General features: G+C 48.7%; 4 protein-coding genes across 6 annotated transcripts; 2 read left to right on the top strand and 2 right to left on the bottom strand.

The window, feature by feature from the left end:
- ONS95_014261 (uncharacterized protein) lies at positions 1-1,621 on the top strand (the record flags this gene model as incomplete). 3 transcript variants are annotated; one of them, XM_058507917.1, is made up of 4 exons in its annotated part: positions 1-225; positions 287-686; positions 747-950; positions 1,018-1,621. In XM_058507917.1, 4 exons carry the CDS (start codon positions 1-3, stop codon positions 1,551-1,553), a joined length of 1,365 nt encoding a protein of 454 aa, XP_058357088.1. In that variant the 3' UTR covers positions 1,554-1,621. The 3 variants fall into 3 exon arrangements, with proteins under 3 accessions (XP_058357088.1, XP_058357089.1, XP_058357090.1); XM_058507918.1 differs by having other exon boundaries at positions 1,014-1,621; XM_058507919.1 differs by having other exon boundaries at positions 747-961.
- A 1,027-nt stretch (positions 1,622-2,648) lies between these two features.
- On the bottom strand, positions 2,649-3,584 carry ONS95_014260 (uncharacterized protein; the record flags this gene model as incomplete). The annotated part of the gene is made up of 2 exons (XM_058507916.1): positions 2,649-3,065; positions 3,243-3,584. The coding sequence occupies 2 exons, from the start codon at positions 3,582-3,584 to the stop codon at positions 2,649-2,651; spliced, it is 759 nt and encodes a 252-aa protein (XP_058357087.1).
- Positions 3,585-8,990: 5,406 nt separating this feature from the next.
- ONS95_014259 (uncharacterized protein) lies at positions 8,991-9,698 on the bottom strand (the record flags this gene model as incomplete). The annotated part of the gene is made up of 2 exons (XM_058507915.1): positions 8,991-9,224; positions 9,372-9,698. The coding sequence occupies 2 exons, from the start codon at positions 9,696-9,698 to the stop codon at positions 8,991-8,993; spliced, it is 561 nt and encodes a 186-aa protein (XP_058357086.1).
- A 3,011-nt stretch (positions 9,699-12,709) lies between these two features.
- ONS95_014258 (uncharacterized protein) lies at positions 12,710-14,946 on the top strand (the record flags this gene model as incomplete). The annotated part of the gene is made up of 2 exons (XM_058507914.1): positions 12,710-13,203; positions 13,248-14,946. The coding sequence occupies 2 exons, from the start codon at positions 12,710-12,712 to the stop codon at positions 14,944-14,946; spliced, it is 2,193 nt and encodes a 730-aa protein (XP_058357085.1).
- Between the last annotated feature and the right edge of the window lie 2,545 nt (positions 14,947-17,491).

Genomic DNA, 17,491 nt, shown 5'->3' with positions numbered 1-17,491 from the left:
ATGGGGGAAGTTATAGATTCCTACAAAGGCAAAAAATCCTTATCTGAATTGTCAATTTACCCCTTTCAGTATCATGCCGAGCGAGGTAAGGTGAGAAGCCATGTACTCGACAGGGGCCGAAAGTTCATCTCGTTATACGGCACTCACCATAAACTCTACGAGACCTTGTCAGACTCGGATGGAAGCAAAGGCCTGGATGGGAATCAAGACGAGGATTTCAAGAAGGTTTGCAGTACCTCGTGTCATAATCGTGGAGATGCACCGCTGACACTCTCATTCTCAACAGACTGAACATAGAGTCATACTGGATTGGAAGCAGTACCATGAAACATTAGGAAGTGCTCCTGACTTTGTCAGTGGGACACCTCAGATGAGAACAAGATTGGATGAGCATCTGAATCTTAAGGACGAAGACTACCTCATTACCCACTACAAGATCCCAGGATACTGTCTGACACACAAACAGTGGAGCCGTTTTCCAATTGATGGCCTCAAAGACATTGACTTCAACGTGACCGCTTTTGACAGCCTGGTTCTCCCAAAAATCAAAAAAGATCTAATAAGTTCTCTTGTAAAGGGCCAGGAAATTGAAACCTCTTCTTTCGACGACTTGATAGCGGGGAAGGGCAAGGGATTGATATTTCTCTTGCACGGACCCCCGGGGGTTGAGAAAACATTAACGGCAGGTAAGATAAAACTCTGTCCGCCCTTCTCTTGTTTCATTGACTAATTGGGTTGTTATGTAGAGAGTATTGCGGAATACACAAAGCGGCCACTGTTTACTATCAGCTGCGCAGATCTCGGTGTTGCGCCTGCATCCGTGGAGAAGTCACTGAGGGCTTCTCTCGAACTTGCCACACAATGGCACTCCATAGTACTTCTTGATGAGGCCGATGTTTTCATGGAGGAAAGGACCCGTGACAACCTCCCGCGAAATGAACTTGTATCAGGTGGGTCTCCTGTCAGCACTGAAAACTCCTACCCGACGAGATCGATGCGAGACTAATAACCAGATAGTGCTCTTACGAACACTCGAATATTTCGAAGGAATCATGTTCCTGACCACGAACCGTGCTACATCCATCGATCCAGCATTCAAATCTCGGATTCATTTATCTATCTCGTATCCAACCCACTCATTAGAAAGTCGAAGGGAGCTCTGGAAAACATTCGTATCGAAGAGCTCAGCCACGGGCAAATTGATTTGGCTGAATGAAAAATCATTGAACAGAATGGCAAAAGTACCGATAAACGGAAGGCAGATCAAAAATATCGTCCGGATAGCGCATTGTCGAGCTGTCAATGAGAAGCGGGAAATGGCGCTGGAAGACATTCTTCTGGGCTTACAAGCTCTGGAGTTATTTGAGGAAGAGTTCAAGAAGGCCCAGGAAGCAACGGGAACGAAAAACCTCATTGGTTGGCGACAAGTTACCAGATGGGGAGCACTGGCAATGAGCGGAGCTTTGTGTTCAATTTTGATAGTTTTGGGAATCATTTTCGGAGTATGGAAACTTGGAGAATATTCAAGGCCGGGTTTCGAGAAAGTTTTCTGAGTAGACGCTTGAATTAACCGAAACAAAGGATGGGATAAAAGTTAGAGAAAACTTCGCTTGCAAATGATACTCTTCCTAGAAATATCAACAAGTTCAGTAATTCGAGGTGTTGGAACTTTCCAATTTTGTTTGGGAGACGGGCATTATGGCTAGCATATTCTCACCCCATACTCGTCAGGACTTACAACCAATGCTCGTAATTGAAGCTACAGAAACTGTTTATATACAAGAAGGTTCGATTGCCCTTGAAGTCCTATGTCCTTCAGCTGCTATATAATTACGAGTATACGGTATTTTAGAAGTTCATGTCACGTGTGTCGCTGGAGAACACCAAGACTGCTCTACCGGTGCAACCCTTGACAATCATCTTGAGGAAATTATATATTTGTTTACAGTTATATTCTTTTATACAAATAGTAGTGTTTAACTAGCCTTTTGAGGAGGTGGATACTTTTCAAAATGATTGGCTTTTCGGGAGGATGTAAAAACATCAGTGAGGCAAGGACTGCGACCGTTCATTTGTTATTAAGCTTAGGGGAAATCTGTACATGCAAGATATCTATGATAATGACTGATTTTTATGGTTACTCGCGTCATTGTTTTGATCCAAGTAAGTAAATAGGGAACCTCCACCTCCTTCTTTTCCTCCCTCCCACCTCTGGCCTCGCTCCGTTCTGCCATCTGATGTCTAAAGTTTAAATTCTCCTCGTGTCACCAGTTTAAGATGCTCAGTCAATTTCTCGGCTTGCTTGCTGTCCGTCTGTCGGGGGGAAGGGGGGAGGTTCCAGCACGTGCGTACTGCGGCGATAATCCTGCCCGGGAACTTCTTGAAGATCCGGTCCACATTTTTTGTACGAAGGGCGGAGAAGAATGAATTCTTAAATATATACAAAAGTTCAGTCCAAACCAGTCCCAGGAAATTTTCCTAAAGCTTAATCTGAACACCTCTGCGCTTCATCAAAGATCTTCCTCGCTGCACATCTCCAAGAAAGTTCTCCAACCCCAAGGCTTTCAAACTGCATTGAATTCCAACCGCTCCTCCCACCCTACCACGCCTCATGCCATGCCCAAGTACTGGCACTCACTTCACGCCACCTAGTGGTTGTAACCATTTCCATTGCACTGCTTAATCGGGTAGCTATTCGAAGTGCAAAGACTGATAGAACCCTGGACCCAAGAAAGTCCCTTGTAATCATTGCTGAAGTGCTGATCGGCCTGGAAGTAAGTGCTGCGCTGGCTACCAATGCAACCGACCTTTGCGTAACCGCTGCGGCGGTAGACGCGAGGGTTGCTGACCATGATTCCCCACTTGCCCTTGGGTACGGTGGAGGTGTAGGCAGTGTTGTAGGTTGAGGTCCATTGCTGGGTGAACGTGATGCCGACGGATGCGGAAATTACGCTTTTGATGAAGGGGAAGTCAACGGAGCTGGAGGTCGTGAGGGTGTCCTGGACAGTGTGGCCGCCTGATACGGAGATGGTGCCTGGGGAGTTGGTGGCGTGGAATGCGGAGGACTGTGGAGGAGATAGGAGTTAGTACTCACTGCTATTTCAACAGCATGGTAAGAGTGACAAGATGATGTAGGAGACGGAAAGGAAGGAGTGTCTAAGTTGGAGGATAGAGACTATAATACAATCCTCCTTGGACAACCTGTCCCGGAAAGTGAAGTAAGAAACTCAGAGAACGCTTACCATTGGGACATCCCAATCGAGAAAGTCGATGTCTTTGTTGCGGACGATGAGCTTTGTACTTGTGCAGCGCTTCTCGACGTCGGAGTCGGTACTGTTGGATCCCTCTCCATCAACAGGTGATTCCCAAGAGTCAACATTGTCGAAGGGAGACTCAGGTCGGTCGATGGTGGTATTGGTTCGAGCCAACTCGGCTTGGTAGTCTGCGAGCTTGACGATCTCGTGGCGGCCGTTGTCGCCGAAGACGAGGATCTCATCTTCTCCAATATGGCGCCGGGCGATGGCAGCAGAGCTGACGAGCGAGCTAGCGGCTAGGATAGCCGAAAGGAAGGAGAAGGCGTGCATCTTGGGGTTTGGGGGGTGGTGAAGGGGTGAACGAGTGTGGGGAGGAGAGAAGGAGTGATCTGAGCTGATGGTGAGATAAAAAGGTGAAGGTATTTCCTTGGTTATATACACTCTGAATACATCGTGAAGGAGCAAGTAACTGATCCAGCGCAGAAATCCCGAGCTTTGAGACAACAGCTATTCTGGAAAAGGGAGGTCAATTCAGGTAATTTTGCCAAACGAATGTAAATGATTGTGTCGGTACCAGATTGAACAAACCACGGGTCTTGAAATTGCTCATCCAGACACCTTGTGATCTTCTTGACTCAGTCAATTGGAAGATAAGGAACAGTTCACGTTGAGCACATGCTCGAATAGAGTAGATATGGAGACGAGCTAACATTAAGGTGGACTGTGATGGACCGTTCTAGCCTGCTCGATGGATTTATGTGCTCAATGAGGCCTCAAAATCAGACATCCGAAGAACCGAAAGGGTCGTGCTGCTGTATCGGATCAGTTCCGGGTATACAGAGCCGGCTGGGAGTTGATGGGGCTTAAACCAATATAATTTCAATTGGTGGAAAACCCATCGTAATGTGGATCTTCAAATCTGATTCCACTTTCTCTGAAGCATCAGAGATGAAGAGGGCCCACAAGGCTTAGTTAGAGTCAAAAGCTTAATTCTCGAACAGTTCTCGGTCCCCGCTCCGAACCAATGAGGTGCTCGTGTCGATACTCGAGGCAGCCATTGGTTCGCCAAACAATGCGGCCGCACATCAATGTAAACAAGACAGATTTTTTCCCCGGGCCGAGCAAGCTTGTAATTTAAGCTTAGCCCACCCAAGATCTTAAGTTCCACCTCATGTTGGTACTGGAGGAGTCTGCTTTGTTTACATCACGCCTTTTCTGGGACCGTTGCCCGACTCCGAGAAATTCCCAAATGACGGGTCGGGGTCGGGGTGATCCTTCATAGATCTCCGATGAAACCAGATGGCTGGGTTGAGTTGAGTTTACTCAAACCTTTCTACCATGCGAGCTACGTGTGATGATTAAGATTCAAAAACGCCTGAATGATTTGTTTAGAAACATTTACTCCAATAATTTGAGCAGAGCGAATGCAGCAATCGGCCTTGTGGCAAGAAGATCCAGACTACTGTTACCCTATCCTACGTTCTACCAGTCATCCCCACCTCCTTAGCAAATACAAACAGTCAAATGGATACCATCCACATATAATTCACAACGATATCAAACCCCACTGTACTTCCGAGTTCCTACCGTCGGTCACCCACTCCCGATTCTCTCAAGTTCGGTACAGAGCACCAACACCTGGTTCGAGCATCAGGGAGAAATTCGGCACAGTTTGACTCTCCTTCTCCTTTCATCTCCTTCATGTCAAATAATTTGATATACTATCTTGACTCGTTATCTAGCGGAAAGTGCAAGTGTTTCACAGTGGCCGCTGAATTTCTAAATTCGGAGTTCGTTATATCCATGACTACTCCACTATGGCGAATTTCGACTTTGATGAGCTGGATACGTTGGATATCCAGGATAGAGTGTGAGAATGGCTTGACTCATGGATTATGGATGGGTTCTCTGGAGTGAGGAGCGAAGAGTGAGATAAGGAGATGAGCGTATATCAAGAGCGAACATCCCCGTCTAGTAGATACATCTTGAGATCATCCCCAGCTGCTCTCTCCTCAGTCCATCTGGTCTTCAGTCACTCAGTCACTCGTTCACCTCTGCTCCATCTTACCTTACACTCATCCTTAATTTCCTCTACCTTCATATCCTCCCCATCATCACGAACAGTCACCCCACAACTCACAACCGCAAAAATGAAGTTCTCCCTCACAACCCTCATCATCGCTCTCGCCGCTGGGTAAGTGTCATGTCCACTTCCACTTCCACTTCCCCTCCCCTAACCTCTCTTTCGGCATCATCAAAACAATGGATACCAAGCCAAACCAAGAACCAAGCTGACATCCCTTCCCCTGATTCCAGCGCAGCAGCAGATGTGCACAGATTCTGTGTCTGCGCTAACAAAGCTGGTGGTGGTGCGGTAAGTGAAGCAAGCCAATTCGTTTGTTTCTGTTTCCGTTTCAGTCTCTCTATTGGGCTGTCTCCAACCTCTTTTATTCATCGCATTCTCAGAAGTGGCATCTCATCGATGCACCTGAATGAGTTTGAAGTTTATCATGTTCCTGAAACTTCAGCCTATTTCTTGTCATGTCATGTCATGTCAGGTCAAGCTTGCGGAAGGATTTCGAGAGGACTTTCTTCTCTCACCCACCCCTCCCCTCTCCACTTCCACATGCCCACCACCTCCCTCCCTCATTTCCACACCTCCCTACCTCATTCCCACAACCCCCCTCCCTCATTCTCACACCACCTCCCCTACCACAAACACCATTCAAACTAAACTAACCCCTTTGCCCCTCCCCTCAACAGCTAGAATACAACGACTCCGCCACCGCCAAATGTGCTCCGCCTACCTCCGTCGCAACACAGGAAACAAGCAGTGGGATAAATGCCCGGATTGTACTTTTGTGAGTCTCTTCTTCCTTCTTTCTCTCCCTTCCTCATTTTTCCACTCTGCCGGGCCTTCCCCCTTCTTTCTCGGTTCCTCCCTCCCTGGCTTCCTCAGATTCGTACCTTTTATACGATGGCATATCTACGGGAAAAAAAAGTTTGGGGAGGAGGGAAGAGGGAGGAGGGAAATGGTTATTGATAAACCTGAGCTGATGAAAATACAAACAAATAGGTCAAGAGCGATCTCCTTTGCCGCTCGAATGGGTTTCATATGGGTGGTGATGAGGTATGTTCTCATTTTCCATTCCCTTTCCTCCCCACTTTTCCTTTCTCCCTTCCATCCTCCCCCCTTTCTCCCCTTCCCTATTTTCCTCTCAAGCTGCCCCTCCATAAGAATGAGAAGGAGATAGCGAATGAGAGTAAGAGTGGAGATAATAGAGCATGAAAAAGAGAAAGAGAAAGAGAAAGAGAAAGAGAGAACTGACATAATGGTGGTGATACAGGTTAGTTTCTACTGTAAGAAGTTCGGGGCTGGGGTGGCGAGATGTTAAGTCGGTTTGGCTGGGGTGGGGTGGAGTGGGGTGGGTGCAATTGGTAAAGGAGCGGGGATTGGTGATGTTGGGTTTGAGGATATGATCGGCTGAGGTCAGGTCAGGTCATGTCGGGACTTCGCTCGCTCGACGAGAGGAGAGGAGGTCAGAGAAGACTTCTTCCTTTCTGAGGAGGAGGAGGAGGATGCTGTTATTGTAGTTTATTGTTCAGTGTATATATTCACCTTCTCCTTCCCCTTCTTCACGATCCATAATCCATCATCCATACCACGAACGACGGAAAGTGAATACTCATCAGTGTCCTCTTTGCCTGGAAGGATATAACATTATAACAATCTTTGTGTCTTGCCTGGAGGTTGGGTCGAAGTCGGGTTCGATGAGTGTTGTAGACTTGTAGTTGTGCTTGTCCTTGTGCTTGTGCTTGTGCGTGCTGTGGCTTGAATTGGTTAGTGTTGGTGTTGTTGTACGTGTGGATGTATGGTTTGGTCTTCAATGCGGTGTGCATGTGCAAGAGATGGTAGAGGCGGGAGAGGTGGTAGAAATGGGAGAGTTCAAGCTGTACTTTTGGGTTATTTATAGTGTTAGAGATAGTGAGAATGCGCTTGAAGATTGTAGTATGTTCAAATTCATGGATCTCCAAATGCTTGTGTCTGGCCGTTTTTTTATATGATATATGGTGCTTAATACATTGAGGAGCGGTGATGAGAAGCGATACGATAAGATTCAACTGATTATTAGCATAACACATTCAGTGCGAGATAGCATGCATGCATCATAGCAACAGATAAGCCAAGACAAGAGTAATGTGAAGCCAAGCCAGCACCATGACTGTTGTTTAAAATGGGAAACGAAAGTATAAACCGAAAGCTGATTTTTAATGGAATCGAGATTTATTCTGTACCTTTGATTTTGTTTCTCATCTCCGACTCGTGGACTTAACAGAGACAAAAATGAACAAAAGAAGTTCAGAAACCAACCTTCTGTCCTGAGTGATGGTGAGAACGGACGGTGTATTGTCAACAATATGATGGGATAGGTGCCTGTCCTTGATAATATCTATTCACTTCCTAATTTTTTTTTGGAAGATAGTGAGGAAAGGCAAAACAGAAAAGAAAGAAAGAAGAGAATCAGGTAATAGACGAGAGCGGGGAGTCTTGATATAAATGCTCTTGAAAACCCACAGATACTCTCTCGCGGGGCGTGCGTACTTGCGTACTTGCTTGAGTTGCTTCTGGAAAGTCATCTATCCCACCTGCTGGCGAGATGTGCTTATTATATATTTTGTGATATCTCAAGTACTTGCTTGAGTGAGAGCTTTTCAAGTTTGAGCTTGATGCTTAATACTACCTGCTATTCCTACTTATACAGAACAATAATTCCTTCTGCTATGCCCCCAGGCTAGCTGAGGTAGGTCTATGTTGTGCAAAGGACCATGACCCAAGAGCGCAAGCGAGCAAGCGAGCAAGCAAGTTCGTTCAAAGCCGAATGTTACTTGGGAAAGGTCTAGACCCAGGCTCGATCCCGTGACGTCGAGAAGCTAGCCCACTGGGTAGGTAGGTAGGTAAAGTCAGGTACCTACCTACCTTAGGTAGGTAAGTCCTAAGGTAGAAGAGTGGGTCTTCAACCAAACTTCCATCATGATTCTGATTTTGATTCTACACCGCTTTGGTTTGGGTTGTTAGTCTAGCCTAGCTTAGCCGTGACGTAACGTGATGTGGTATTGAAATTTATTATGTGGTGGTTGGGAGGGGGAGGGAACGGGTAGAGATATGGCGGGCGGACTGGAAAAGATATGGGCATGGGGGAGGTAAGGTACCCGGGACTAAGGATCGTGGTTGTGGTTGTGGTTTTGTGTAGGTGTGTGAATGTGTAGTTGGAGGGCGATATGGAAATGGGTGGAGTGGAGTGGAGTGCAGAGGAGGGTGGGAGGTTAGTGATACAAGTGGATTCAGGAAGCCTTGATATTGAGTGGATGAGAAGGGTTGGATGTGCTGGCTTATTAGGAAGGCTGTCGAGTTGAAAGGATCTTCCGTGGGCTTTGTATAAATTACTGCCATATGAGGTGTAAATCTAAGAAAGCGTGGGGGTATAAGTCCAGATACCGAAGAACTTTTTCTCACAACGATTTCCACACCTGGTTGATGTTACTACTGTACTTTACCCGCATCTAGACATTGCTTTGCAGGTGCCCAGTGTGCGTGCCTTGCATCTGCAGCACCTGCACTTGCTTGCATTTGCAGTAGATGGGATGGATAAAAGTGTGGGTATCGACTAAGAAGTTCGTTTGCTACCTAATCAATACCGATGTGGTAAGCTGATGATGGATGGCTGGAAAGGTGGTTTAGCGCGCGTGGCGCCGTCTTTGCTTTTTGCTTTGTGTGAGTGCAGGCTGGTGGCGGGGTTGGGCGATGGAGGGGTTGTTGAGGGCCGGATTGGTTGCGTTTTGAGGATGGCGTACAGTATTGCTCACTTTATTCCTGATGCGGGAGAGACGGATGGTTGTTGAATGTGGAGGTGGTAGTGGTGATGGAGGGAAAAAGTATCTTGAGTCATGGGATGCATGTTGACATGGATTCTGATGTGAGGGGCAGGAAAGTTAAAGATCTTGTGGGAGAAACAGGTACAAAATTTGTCGCAGGCATGTGAGATGTGTTGGGAATTGTGTAAGAGCCTTGAGTGTTGGCTGCGCCAGCACGAAGAATAGCAGAGGTGACTGACTTACTGGGTGTATCCTGGAGCGCATGTTGTAGCTTACAGCAGGTGAGGTTGAAAATGTCGTACAGATCCTTAACGCACCTAGCATTAGGCTGTATGTATGGAAAAGCGGTATCCAGGCACTGCATCTTACTGTACCTGTCTGTGTACTTGTACCGTACCTTGGACCTGGAGCGGTAGGATCGGACAGGCTGGCATGATCTGACCTGATGCTTGTTCCTGGGTCTCGCCTGTTTGGTGGCCTCGTGAGTGGAGGTGACTGTGACTGTGACTGTGACTGTGTGTGCCCAAGGTAGTCGGGACGCAAAATGTCGTATCCTGATTTGACATCCATCCATCTCACGAGATGTCAGCTTGGACCCTTAGCTGTCCGCATCCTTCAGCTTTGTTACCTTTCCGAGCCCTCCTCACGTCCCCCTTACCTGTCTGTCAGATCACGCCTGGCTTTCCTGGCTTGTGATCTACCTACGGCGGGACCAACAAGGAGGGAAACAAAGCTTAAGCGGTGAGTGGTGGACGCAGCGATATGGTACTGTAGCAAGAGAGGACGGCCTCATCCCTTCTTATCAAGCAAATACAGAGAAGCCATTACATCCTTGGCTGGCTGTCATGTCCGATAGAAGCCGTTGATGCCGAAGCAGCGATGCAGATGCGATGCGATGCGATGCGATGCAGATGCAGATGCAGTCGAGACAGGAGACAGGTCAGAAGAGGAAAAGAGAGCAGAGGCCTCGAGGGTCTCGAGGGCGACGAGGCAGGGAAAGAGGGGAATAATGACATCGTTCCCGCTGCTGATCCGGACACGAAGGACGACCTAGACCGGGATGTGAGGTGGGGAGGGGAGTTGGCCTAGGCGGAGTGGGATCCATGCCCGTAGAGGGAAAGGGAGGGGCTGCGATGACAGGACCAGGATGCGATAACATAACCACGATCTGTTATCGATAGCTGGCCTGCCAGATCGACCATGACCTTGTGCCATAATATTATACGACAAGGAGCAAGTATCCTACTCTACCTGGACTGGAGGTTGATATAATAAGAAGAAGAAGAAGAAGAAGAAGAAGAAGAAGAATAAACATGTCGGTCCGAGGCGAGGCTTTCTTTATATGGACGATATCCACCTGCCCTCTCGTATGCAGGCCTAGGCCTCTTTTCTGCAATATGCTGGCCAGCCTGTCCTGTCCTGTCCTGCCCCGCGAGGTTGGACGAATAATGGGCACTGTACTGAATGGTCCAGATAGCTGCCCCTCCTGCAGATTGCCCCCAAGCCCATCCCCATCTGGCAAAGGCAAGGGGGAAGGGGGCAACAGCGCAGTCATTCAGGAACCGCAACCGCAGAGATCCTGAAACAGCCCCGAAAGGCGCTAAAGATGACCCGCCTGCTCTTGGAATGGGCTGGATCTGCGCCTCGCCTCGCCCCTCGTCCGCTCTCTCGAGGCAAACCTTTCAGCCCTTCCAAGAGGAGGGTGAAGCCTCACTTACAGATGGCCTGGGCACTTGGTGTAACGACTAGTGATATATCAGGCAAAGGCTTCACTTTCTGCTTCTTCTACCTTTCAAATTCAAGTACAAGCAAGTATCAATGTTTTTTGGTGTTCGCACAACACTGTTGCTGATAAATAGCTCTGCCTGGATACGCGCATCATCTCACCTAACCTACAGTATTGCTCGCATCATTCCACCTGATCTGGTCTCACTCCGACTTCTCAGATGTAACCGTCCACGACAACTCACGCAACTACGCAACTCTATCAAAACCTTCAACCGGCGGACTGCCCCCAACCTCAGGCCAGGCACGGTTGATGTGGCTCGCTTCATCTGTTTGGGCCCTACCAGAGAACCGCACCCAAGCCGGCCTCAACCCAGGACCTCAGCCTGACACTAGATACCCTGAGTGGTCCCCATAAAGACGCTGGTCTTCAAGACTTTCTCAACATCTTATCCACGGGTCTATAGAAGAAAAGAATATATACGTACCTAGATCGTACCTACAGTAGTGTTCGCACCGAGGAAACTATATATTTGAAGCCCCTGCCCTGCCCGGCCCCGCCTCTTGACGAGGTCGATTTCTTCCCCTGGTTTTCGCTTCCAGCCTCTTTCCCAACACAACACAACACAACACAACACAACACAAGCAAACTCCTTTCTCTTGCATCCATCCACTCCCATCCCATCTCAAGCCTCTTTTCCCGCTACGCACTCACACTTGTCTGCTCGACTCCACTCTCGTTCTTTAAGTCCCCGTCGTGCAGCTCCAATTCGTAAGCCCCGACGCTGCTCACACTCGCTTATCGCCACACTAGGGGAGGTCCAAGTGCAAGTGCGTGCAAGCCCACGGCCAAGCCAGCCGGGTTTGCCCTTCCAGGGTCTGGCTTTGCAGCTTGCGCTGCACACTCCACACTGCACACTGCACCTCACTACTGGACTCCGCTGCATCCATCGTGCCCGCCCTGCCCTGCCCTGACTTGCGCCTCTCTCCTCACCTTCCCGCGTCAAGTCAGGTCAGGTCAAGTCAAGTCAAGTCAAGTCAAAAGGCAAAGGCACAGGCACAGGCAAGCCGCAAGCCCACCAGAGCGGCCGTCGTAGTCCTCTCCTCTCCTCTCCTCTCCTCTCCCTCCTCTTCTCTGCAATCCGACCACCACCACCACCACCACCACCACTACCACCTACCGCAGATCTCGCCCATCACTATCCAACATCCAACATCCGGCTTCCCTTGGTTGCACCATCCACCATTTGCCATTCCTCTCGACTTCTCAACATCAAAAGCCTCTTCTCAACTGGCTCTGCTCTGCACAGCTCCTCGTCCACCCGATCAACTGTGTTCCTGGCGTTGGAGGCTGATCCTTGCTGCCGATTATCGTCGCTATCCCCCTCCCTACCGCGAATTCTCCCGGTCGCATAACTCCCATATTACTTCGTCCTCCCCGCCTCGTCTTATCGATCGCACCGCTGTCGAGAGATAACAACCATCTTAAGCATCGCCTTCTACGAGGATCACCAACAGGTCCGTTCATTCTCGCCGGAAGAAAAGCAGAAGACTCGAGCGTTGCTGCTGGGCGAGCTTGGGACTTTGAAACAGCCGCCAACAACTCTCACTGGATTGCGGCTCAGCACTCGCAGCCTCCGCACCGCACGGTACCTGATTCCAGGCGGACAACAACTGAACAATACCATTGTATGCGTCTTGATGTTTTGATAGTTCATCCTCATCATCTCTCCGACCTCTTCCAACTCTCTCCTTCGACTTCCTGGGAATAGTGTCGCCCCCGCCATCCCGCCGACGATCCCCAGCCTCTTCCGTCATATATCCTCAAACCTGCCGACCCACAATCGATCACCACAATGGCTTCGACAACATTCTCCCCAGTAAATACAAACCTCGCCTCCGATCCCCACGGTCGCAACGGAGAAGAAGCAAATCCTTTAACCCCACGTCCGAGCACCGCACCGAGCTCACAACTCCACCCTCAAATGCCTCGAGACGACGCAAGAACTCCAACCAGGGCAACCTTCGGTCTGGATAACCAACGACCCCTTCCTCCTGCCTCTTCTCCCTTCGTACCTCCTACGCCATCATCTTCGAATGAGGAGCAATCACAACAAACGGGCTTGACCCGTGGTGACTCGCAGCATTCGACCAAATCTGGAGACTCCGCAGATGTAGATATGGATTCAGAGGATAATGGCGAGGAAGGATCTGAAGACGACGCAAGCGTGAATGCAGATGGAACCAGGTCTACGAAAAAGAAGGGGAAATCCCAAAGATTCTATTGCTTGGACTACCCACCATGTAATCTAAGCTTCACACGAAGTGAGCATCTTGCTCGACATATAAGGTAGGCAATTTTGCTTTCCCACTGTGCTGTGCTAACTTGGACAGAAAACACACCGGTGAACGCCCATTTCAATGTCACTGCTCTCGCCGATTTTCTCGACTCGACAATCTCCGACAACATGCCCAAACCGTCCACCAGAACGAAGATATCCCACCAGAATCACTGGCTGCCACTGGAACTCGATTCCAGAGACAAGTTCGCACGGATAGGGTCAGACCAGCGGGTAGGTCAAGGGCATCAACAGCATCAAGTCAGGGCAGTCAAGGTCGTGGCCACCAACGGAACTCTCTGTCTCTTTCCAGTATGACCAGCATTGGCTCGGCTGGGTCGATTTATCCAAACCGAGATGATGTGAGGAGACGCCCGCCACCACTTGTTATGGCAGATGGCCGAAATAGGTTCTCGCAGGAAATATACCGACCAGACAGCCCGTCGAGTGGGTACTATCGACAAGATTCCTATCGCCCACAGTCTCCCGGCTTCAGCACTCCCACTTCTGCGACTTTCTCAACCGGTCAGAACAGCCCTCATTGGGCATCCGGAATGCAATCACCAGGCTCCACACATTCTCGTACCGCGAGCTTATACTCTGGTCATCGAACTCCTGGTAGAAGACTCTCTGTACCATCCGCAGGTAACCCATTTCAGTCACCTCATGGTAACAACTTCGGCCCATCTACTCTTGGTCTGAACTCGTCCAACGCTGGAGCATTCTCACCATCAACAAGTATGATTTCAAGTCCTACTACCTCGACGAGTGGCTGGTCTCGACGGGAATCTATCAATTCTGTAGATTATGAGAACAGGCGCAGAACATGGCATCCAGAAACGCGGCCAGGTATGGAACACTTCACGAGCCGTCTACAAAACGTCACTACTCCTAGTCACTATGCTACTGGACCTGGTCCTCTACCTCAACCTCCCATTGTTCCTAGCCAGCCTATGCGTCTTCCAGGAATTGAGAGTTTCGATCCAGTTCCAAGGCCGACTACTCCTGTCCAGCGACAACCAAGTCCGATGATGATTGATACGCCCAGTCGTCCCCCAATGAACTACGATCGAGAGCGACCAATCAGTCAGCATTGGGAGCAGGGTATCAATCGAAACATGAATCGTCTTGATATCACTCAGGGTACGCCTCCAACGGATGCAGCAAGCCAGTGGGCAAACGACGCCAATAGAGCAGTTCAATCGGCTCGTGAACAGGTTCGACAACAACCAGCAGTTCGATTTGAAGAATCGTCGTATTCAGCCAGGCCGCAGACCAGCAGTGGATATCCTCAACACCAACATCATGTCAGTGCTCCAGTTGCTCCAGTGACTCCACGGGAATCCAAGCGTCAAGGCTGGTATCATGGTCCTCCTAACACACAACAGAATTTGCAACAACCAGTCCAGAGAACTTCTCCGGCAGAGTCGAGCGGTTCCGAAGGTGGAATTCCCGGAACACCCAGCAGCTCAATGGGCGAGTACAATCCTAGCATAGTTCACGCGAATGGTTGGGTGGAGAATCGAAATGGTCTTCAACAACACGATCCAAGAAATGGTCCAACGAATGGATACACGAACTATCCCCCTCAGAACGGTGCAGAAGCAGCGTATACGTATGGACCTGGCGCCCATCAGAATCAGGTACAACAGAACGACCAGGTTCCAAAATCGAACAGCAACATGAACAGATTAGAAGCGCTTGTAGCTGTCGCTACCGCTGCAGATGCTAAGGAGGTAACGGCGGCCTATTAGATGAGACCGAAGGGGGGGCATGATCAGTCAGCCAGTGAACAGACAGACAGGATTCTGTGTATATACACATTACTTCTTCGAGAGATACCCGCGTTTTCCAGTACGCTATGACACGACTTTAACGAATATATGATTTATGATCGCATCGGACTGGACACTGGTGGGGACTTTCCGTTACGATTATACGATGGGATTGGTGGGACCGGATGGGATTGGTGGGACCGGATGGGATTGGCTGGGCGGTTACAGTTGTGATTGCATTTTCCAGGCGTTTTGAGACTTTGACTTTGACCTTCTTTCATTGTCTAATTTGAGGTTCTTACTCCACTCTCATCGCTCATCCTGTTTTGTGTAGCTGCACAACAGAGGGAAGCATTCGCTACAAGCATTTTTTCCAAGCATCAGTACAGTATAGTACAAGAGAGGGTGGGATGCCAAAACACCATTCGTTCAGGCTTTGCATAACTTGCATTTGCATAGTTTCTCAAGGAAAGACGTTTTTCATTTTGGTCAGACGTTCAATATTCCATTACATTGTGTGCTCTCTATTACTTACTTTGATATTTATGGGTTTGTGATTGTGTTTCTTGGGTTGGGATGCGCTGCTTGCTACTACGAGAGGATTGGAGATTTTTGCGGATATCGCATTGGGCGGGCGGGTTTGGAACTGCTGCTTTGATAACCTATACCCATGCTATCGTTTGGAATCACCTGGATTCTTTGGATTTTTGGGAACTTGATTTGGGTACTGGGATGTTTGCTTTTGTGTGAAGGGTTGAAGGGGCCGAGCTTAATGTTTGGTGTTGTGTTGAGGTGCGTGAGGAGGGGGATCGATAGGTTCCGCGGTATGGGCCAGCTTGACTCTTGGGGATTGTATCTGCAAACCCTCTGCTTTCGCCTTAACTCGATGTCTCGAGTCAACACCGAGTTGCTTGAGCCTGAAGCTGAGGCTAAACCTGAGAATATTGCAAGGAGATGAGAGATTTAGGCATGGCCTTTTGAGAGAGACGAAGGCAGTGGGGTGAAGTGAGAGAGGAAAGAGAGGGTTTACAGTACAGTACTATAGGGTGTGCATTGCTTGCTTGCTTGGAATTCGGGATCCGGATTTAGGACAGGACAGGACATTTGATGGACATGATTGACAGGATTGAATTGGATTGGTACGGATTGGACTGGATAGTACAGGAGTATGTATGTATTGGTGTAAAGCAAAGCAAAGTAAAGTAAAGTCAAGAGTAAAGCGACGCAACGCAACGCAATATAAGGCAATATAACGCACTCATATTTGTCTCTCATGAAAACCAATTTGGATCTTTGGCTTGTCTTTTTTTTTCTTTTTTTCTTTCTTTTTTTTTGATGTTCTTTACCTAACCTAACCTACTTTGCAATGCGAGGGGGGGGGGGGGGGGGGGGGGGGGGGGGGGGGTGGCATGTATTCACACAAGATATAGTATAGATAGTATAGTATAGTATAGTGTAGTATGAAGGGACAGATAGGATGTTCTAACAAAAAATTAAATGCCGATTTTGGTGGAGGGTGGAGAGTGGAGTGCGTGAGGATATTTTTAGAGCTCGAGAATCGAGATACGAGATACGATACGCTGATTGGGAGCGAGGGTAGGGAGGAAAGGATCGAGAATAGGGTTTGGGGTTTGGGGGTGGGGGAGTGGGTGAGTGGGTGAGGGGGGGGGGGCTCCTTTGTTGCTTGGCTGTGTGGTGTTGTGTGGTGTTGTGTTGTGTTGGAACGGGATTGGGCTAGAGTGGAGTGGAGTGGAGTGTTTTCCTTCTCTTCTGCTTTTATGAAAGGAAAGCTATGAATCCTATGAATATTTCCTCTTTTTCTTTTGTTTTTTTGTTTTTGTTACGTTTTCGGTTTCGATCTTGGGGGTTCCTCTTCCTCGGTAGGCGGGCGGGCGGGCGGTCGAGGAGGGACGTTGTTGTATGCAGTCTGGCTGTCTCTCTGGCTGTCTGAATTCGTTTTTACATAGTCGAGTTCTCTCATTGTATTTAGCAGTTTGTGATCTTGGTTGGATAGAGCTGGATGGAGCTGGTGGAGCTGGGCCTTGAGGATGGGAGGAAATCCTGGAGTGAGTTGACTTGAGTTTAGGTTGTGGAGATTTTGAGTCGTGATAGCTTTTTTGTCATCTTTGTTGTACCATGCTATGATAGGCCTGGGGCTGTGAGACGATCATCAGGAAACGGGGGTGGGATGCGGATGTATGCATAGGAAGACATACGACAAGGAAGATGAGAAGCGAGGAGAGCGAGTGACGGCAGCCAAATGTAGGTATGTATGCCTAGCGCCGGGCCGCTCCCACAGGTTGAGTGTGGATGTTGGACGGGCCGCGTCGATATTAATCAACAGCATGTCTAGCGGATTTTGAAGTGCCGGTATGGAGTAAAGTAAGAGGGAAGTTGTGATTGAACGTGATAATAACAGAAAGGTGGAAGGGAAAGATCTTAGTATTGATCTTGAAAATAGGAATTCTCGAATAATGTCTCTGATTTGAATACATGATGCTCTCGGCTACTGCTTCTTGCGTGC

Source organism: Cadophora gregata (assembly GCF_030347475.1).
Source record: "Cadophora gregata isolate MNR1 chromosome Unknown scaffold_8, whole genome shotgun sequence".
NCBI lineage: Eukaryota > Fungi > Ascomycota > Leotiomycetes > Helotiales > Ploettnerulaceae > Cadophora > Cadophora gregata.
This window is presented reverse-complemented; position numbering and strand designations above follow the sequence as displayed.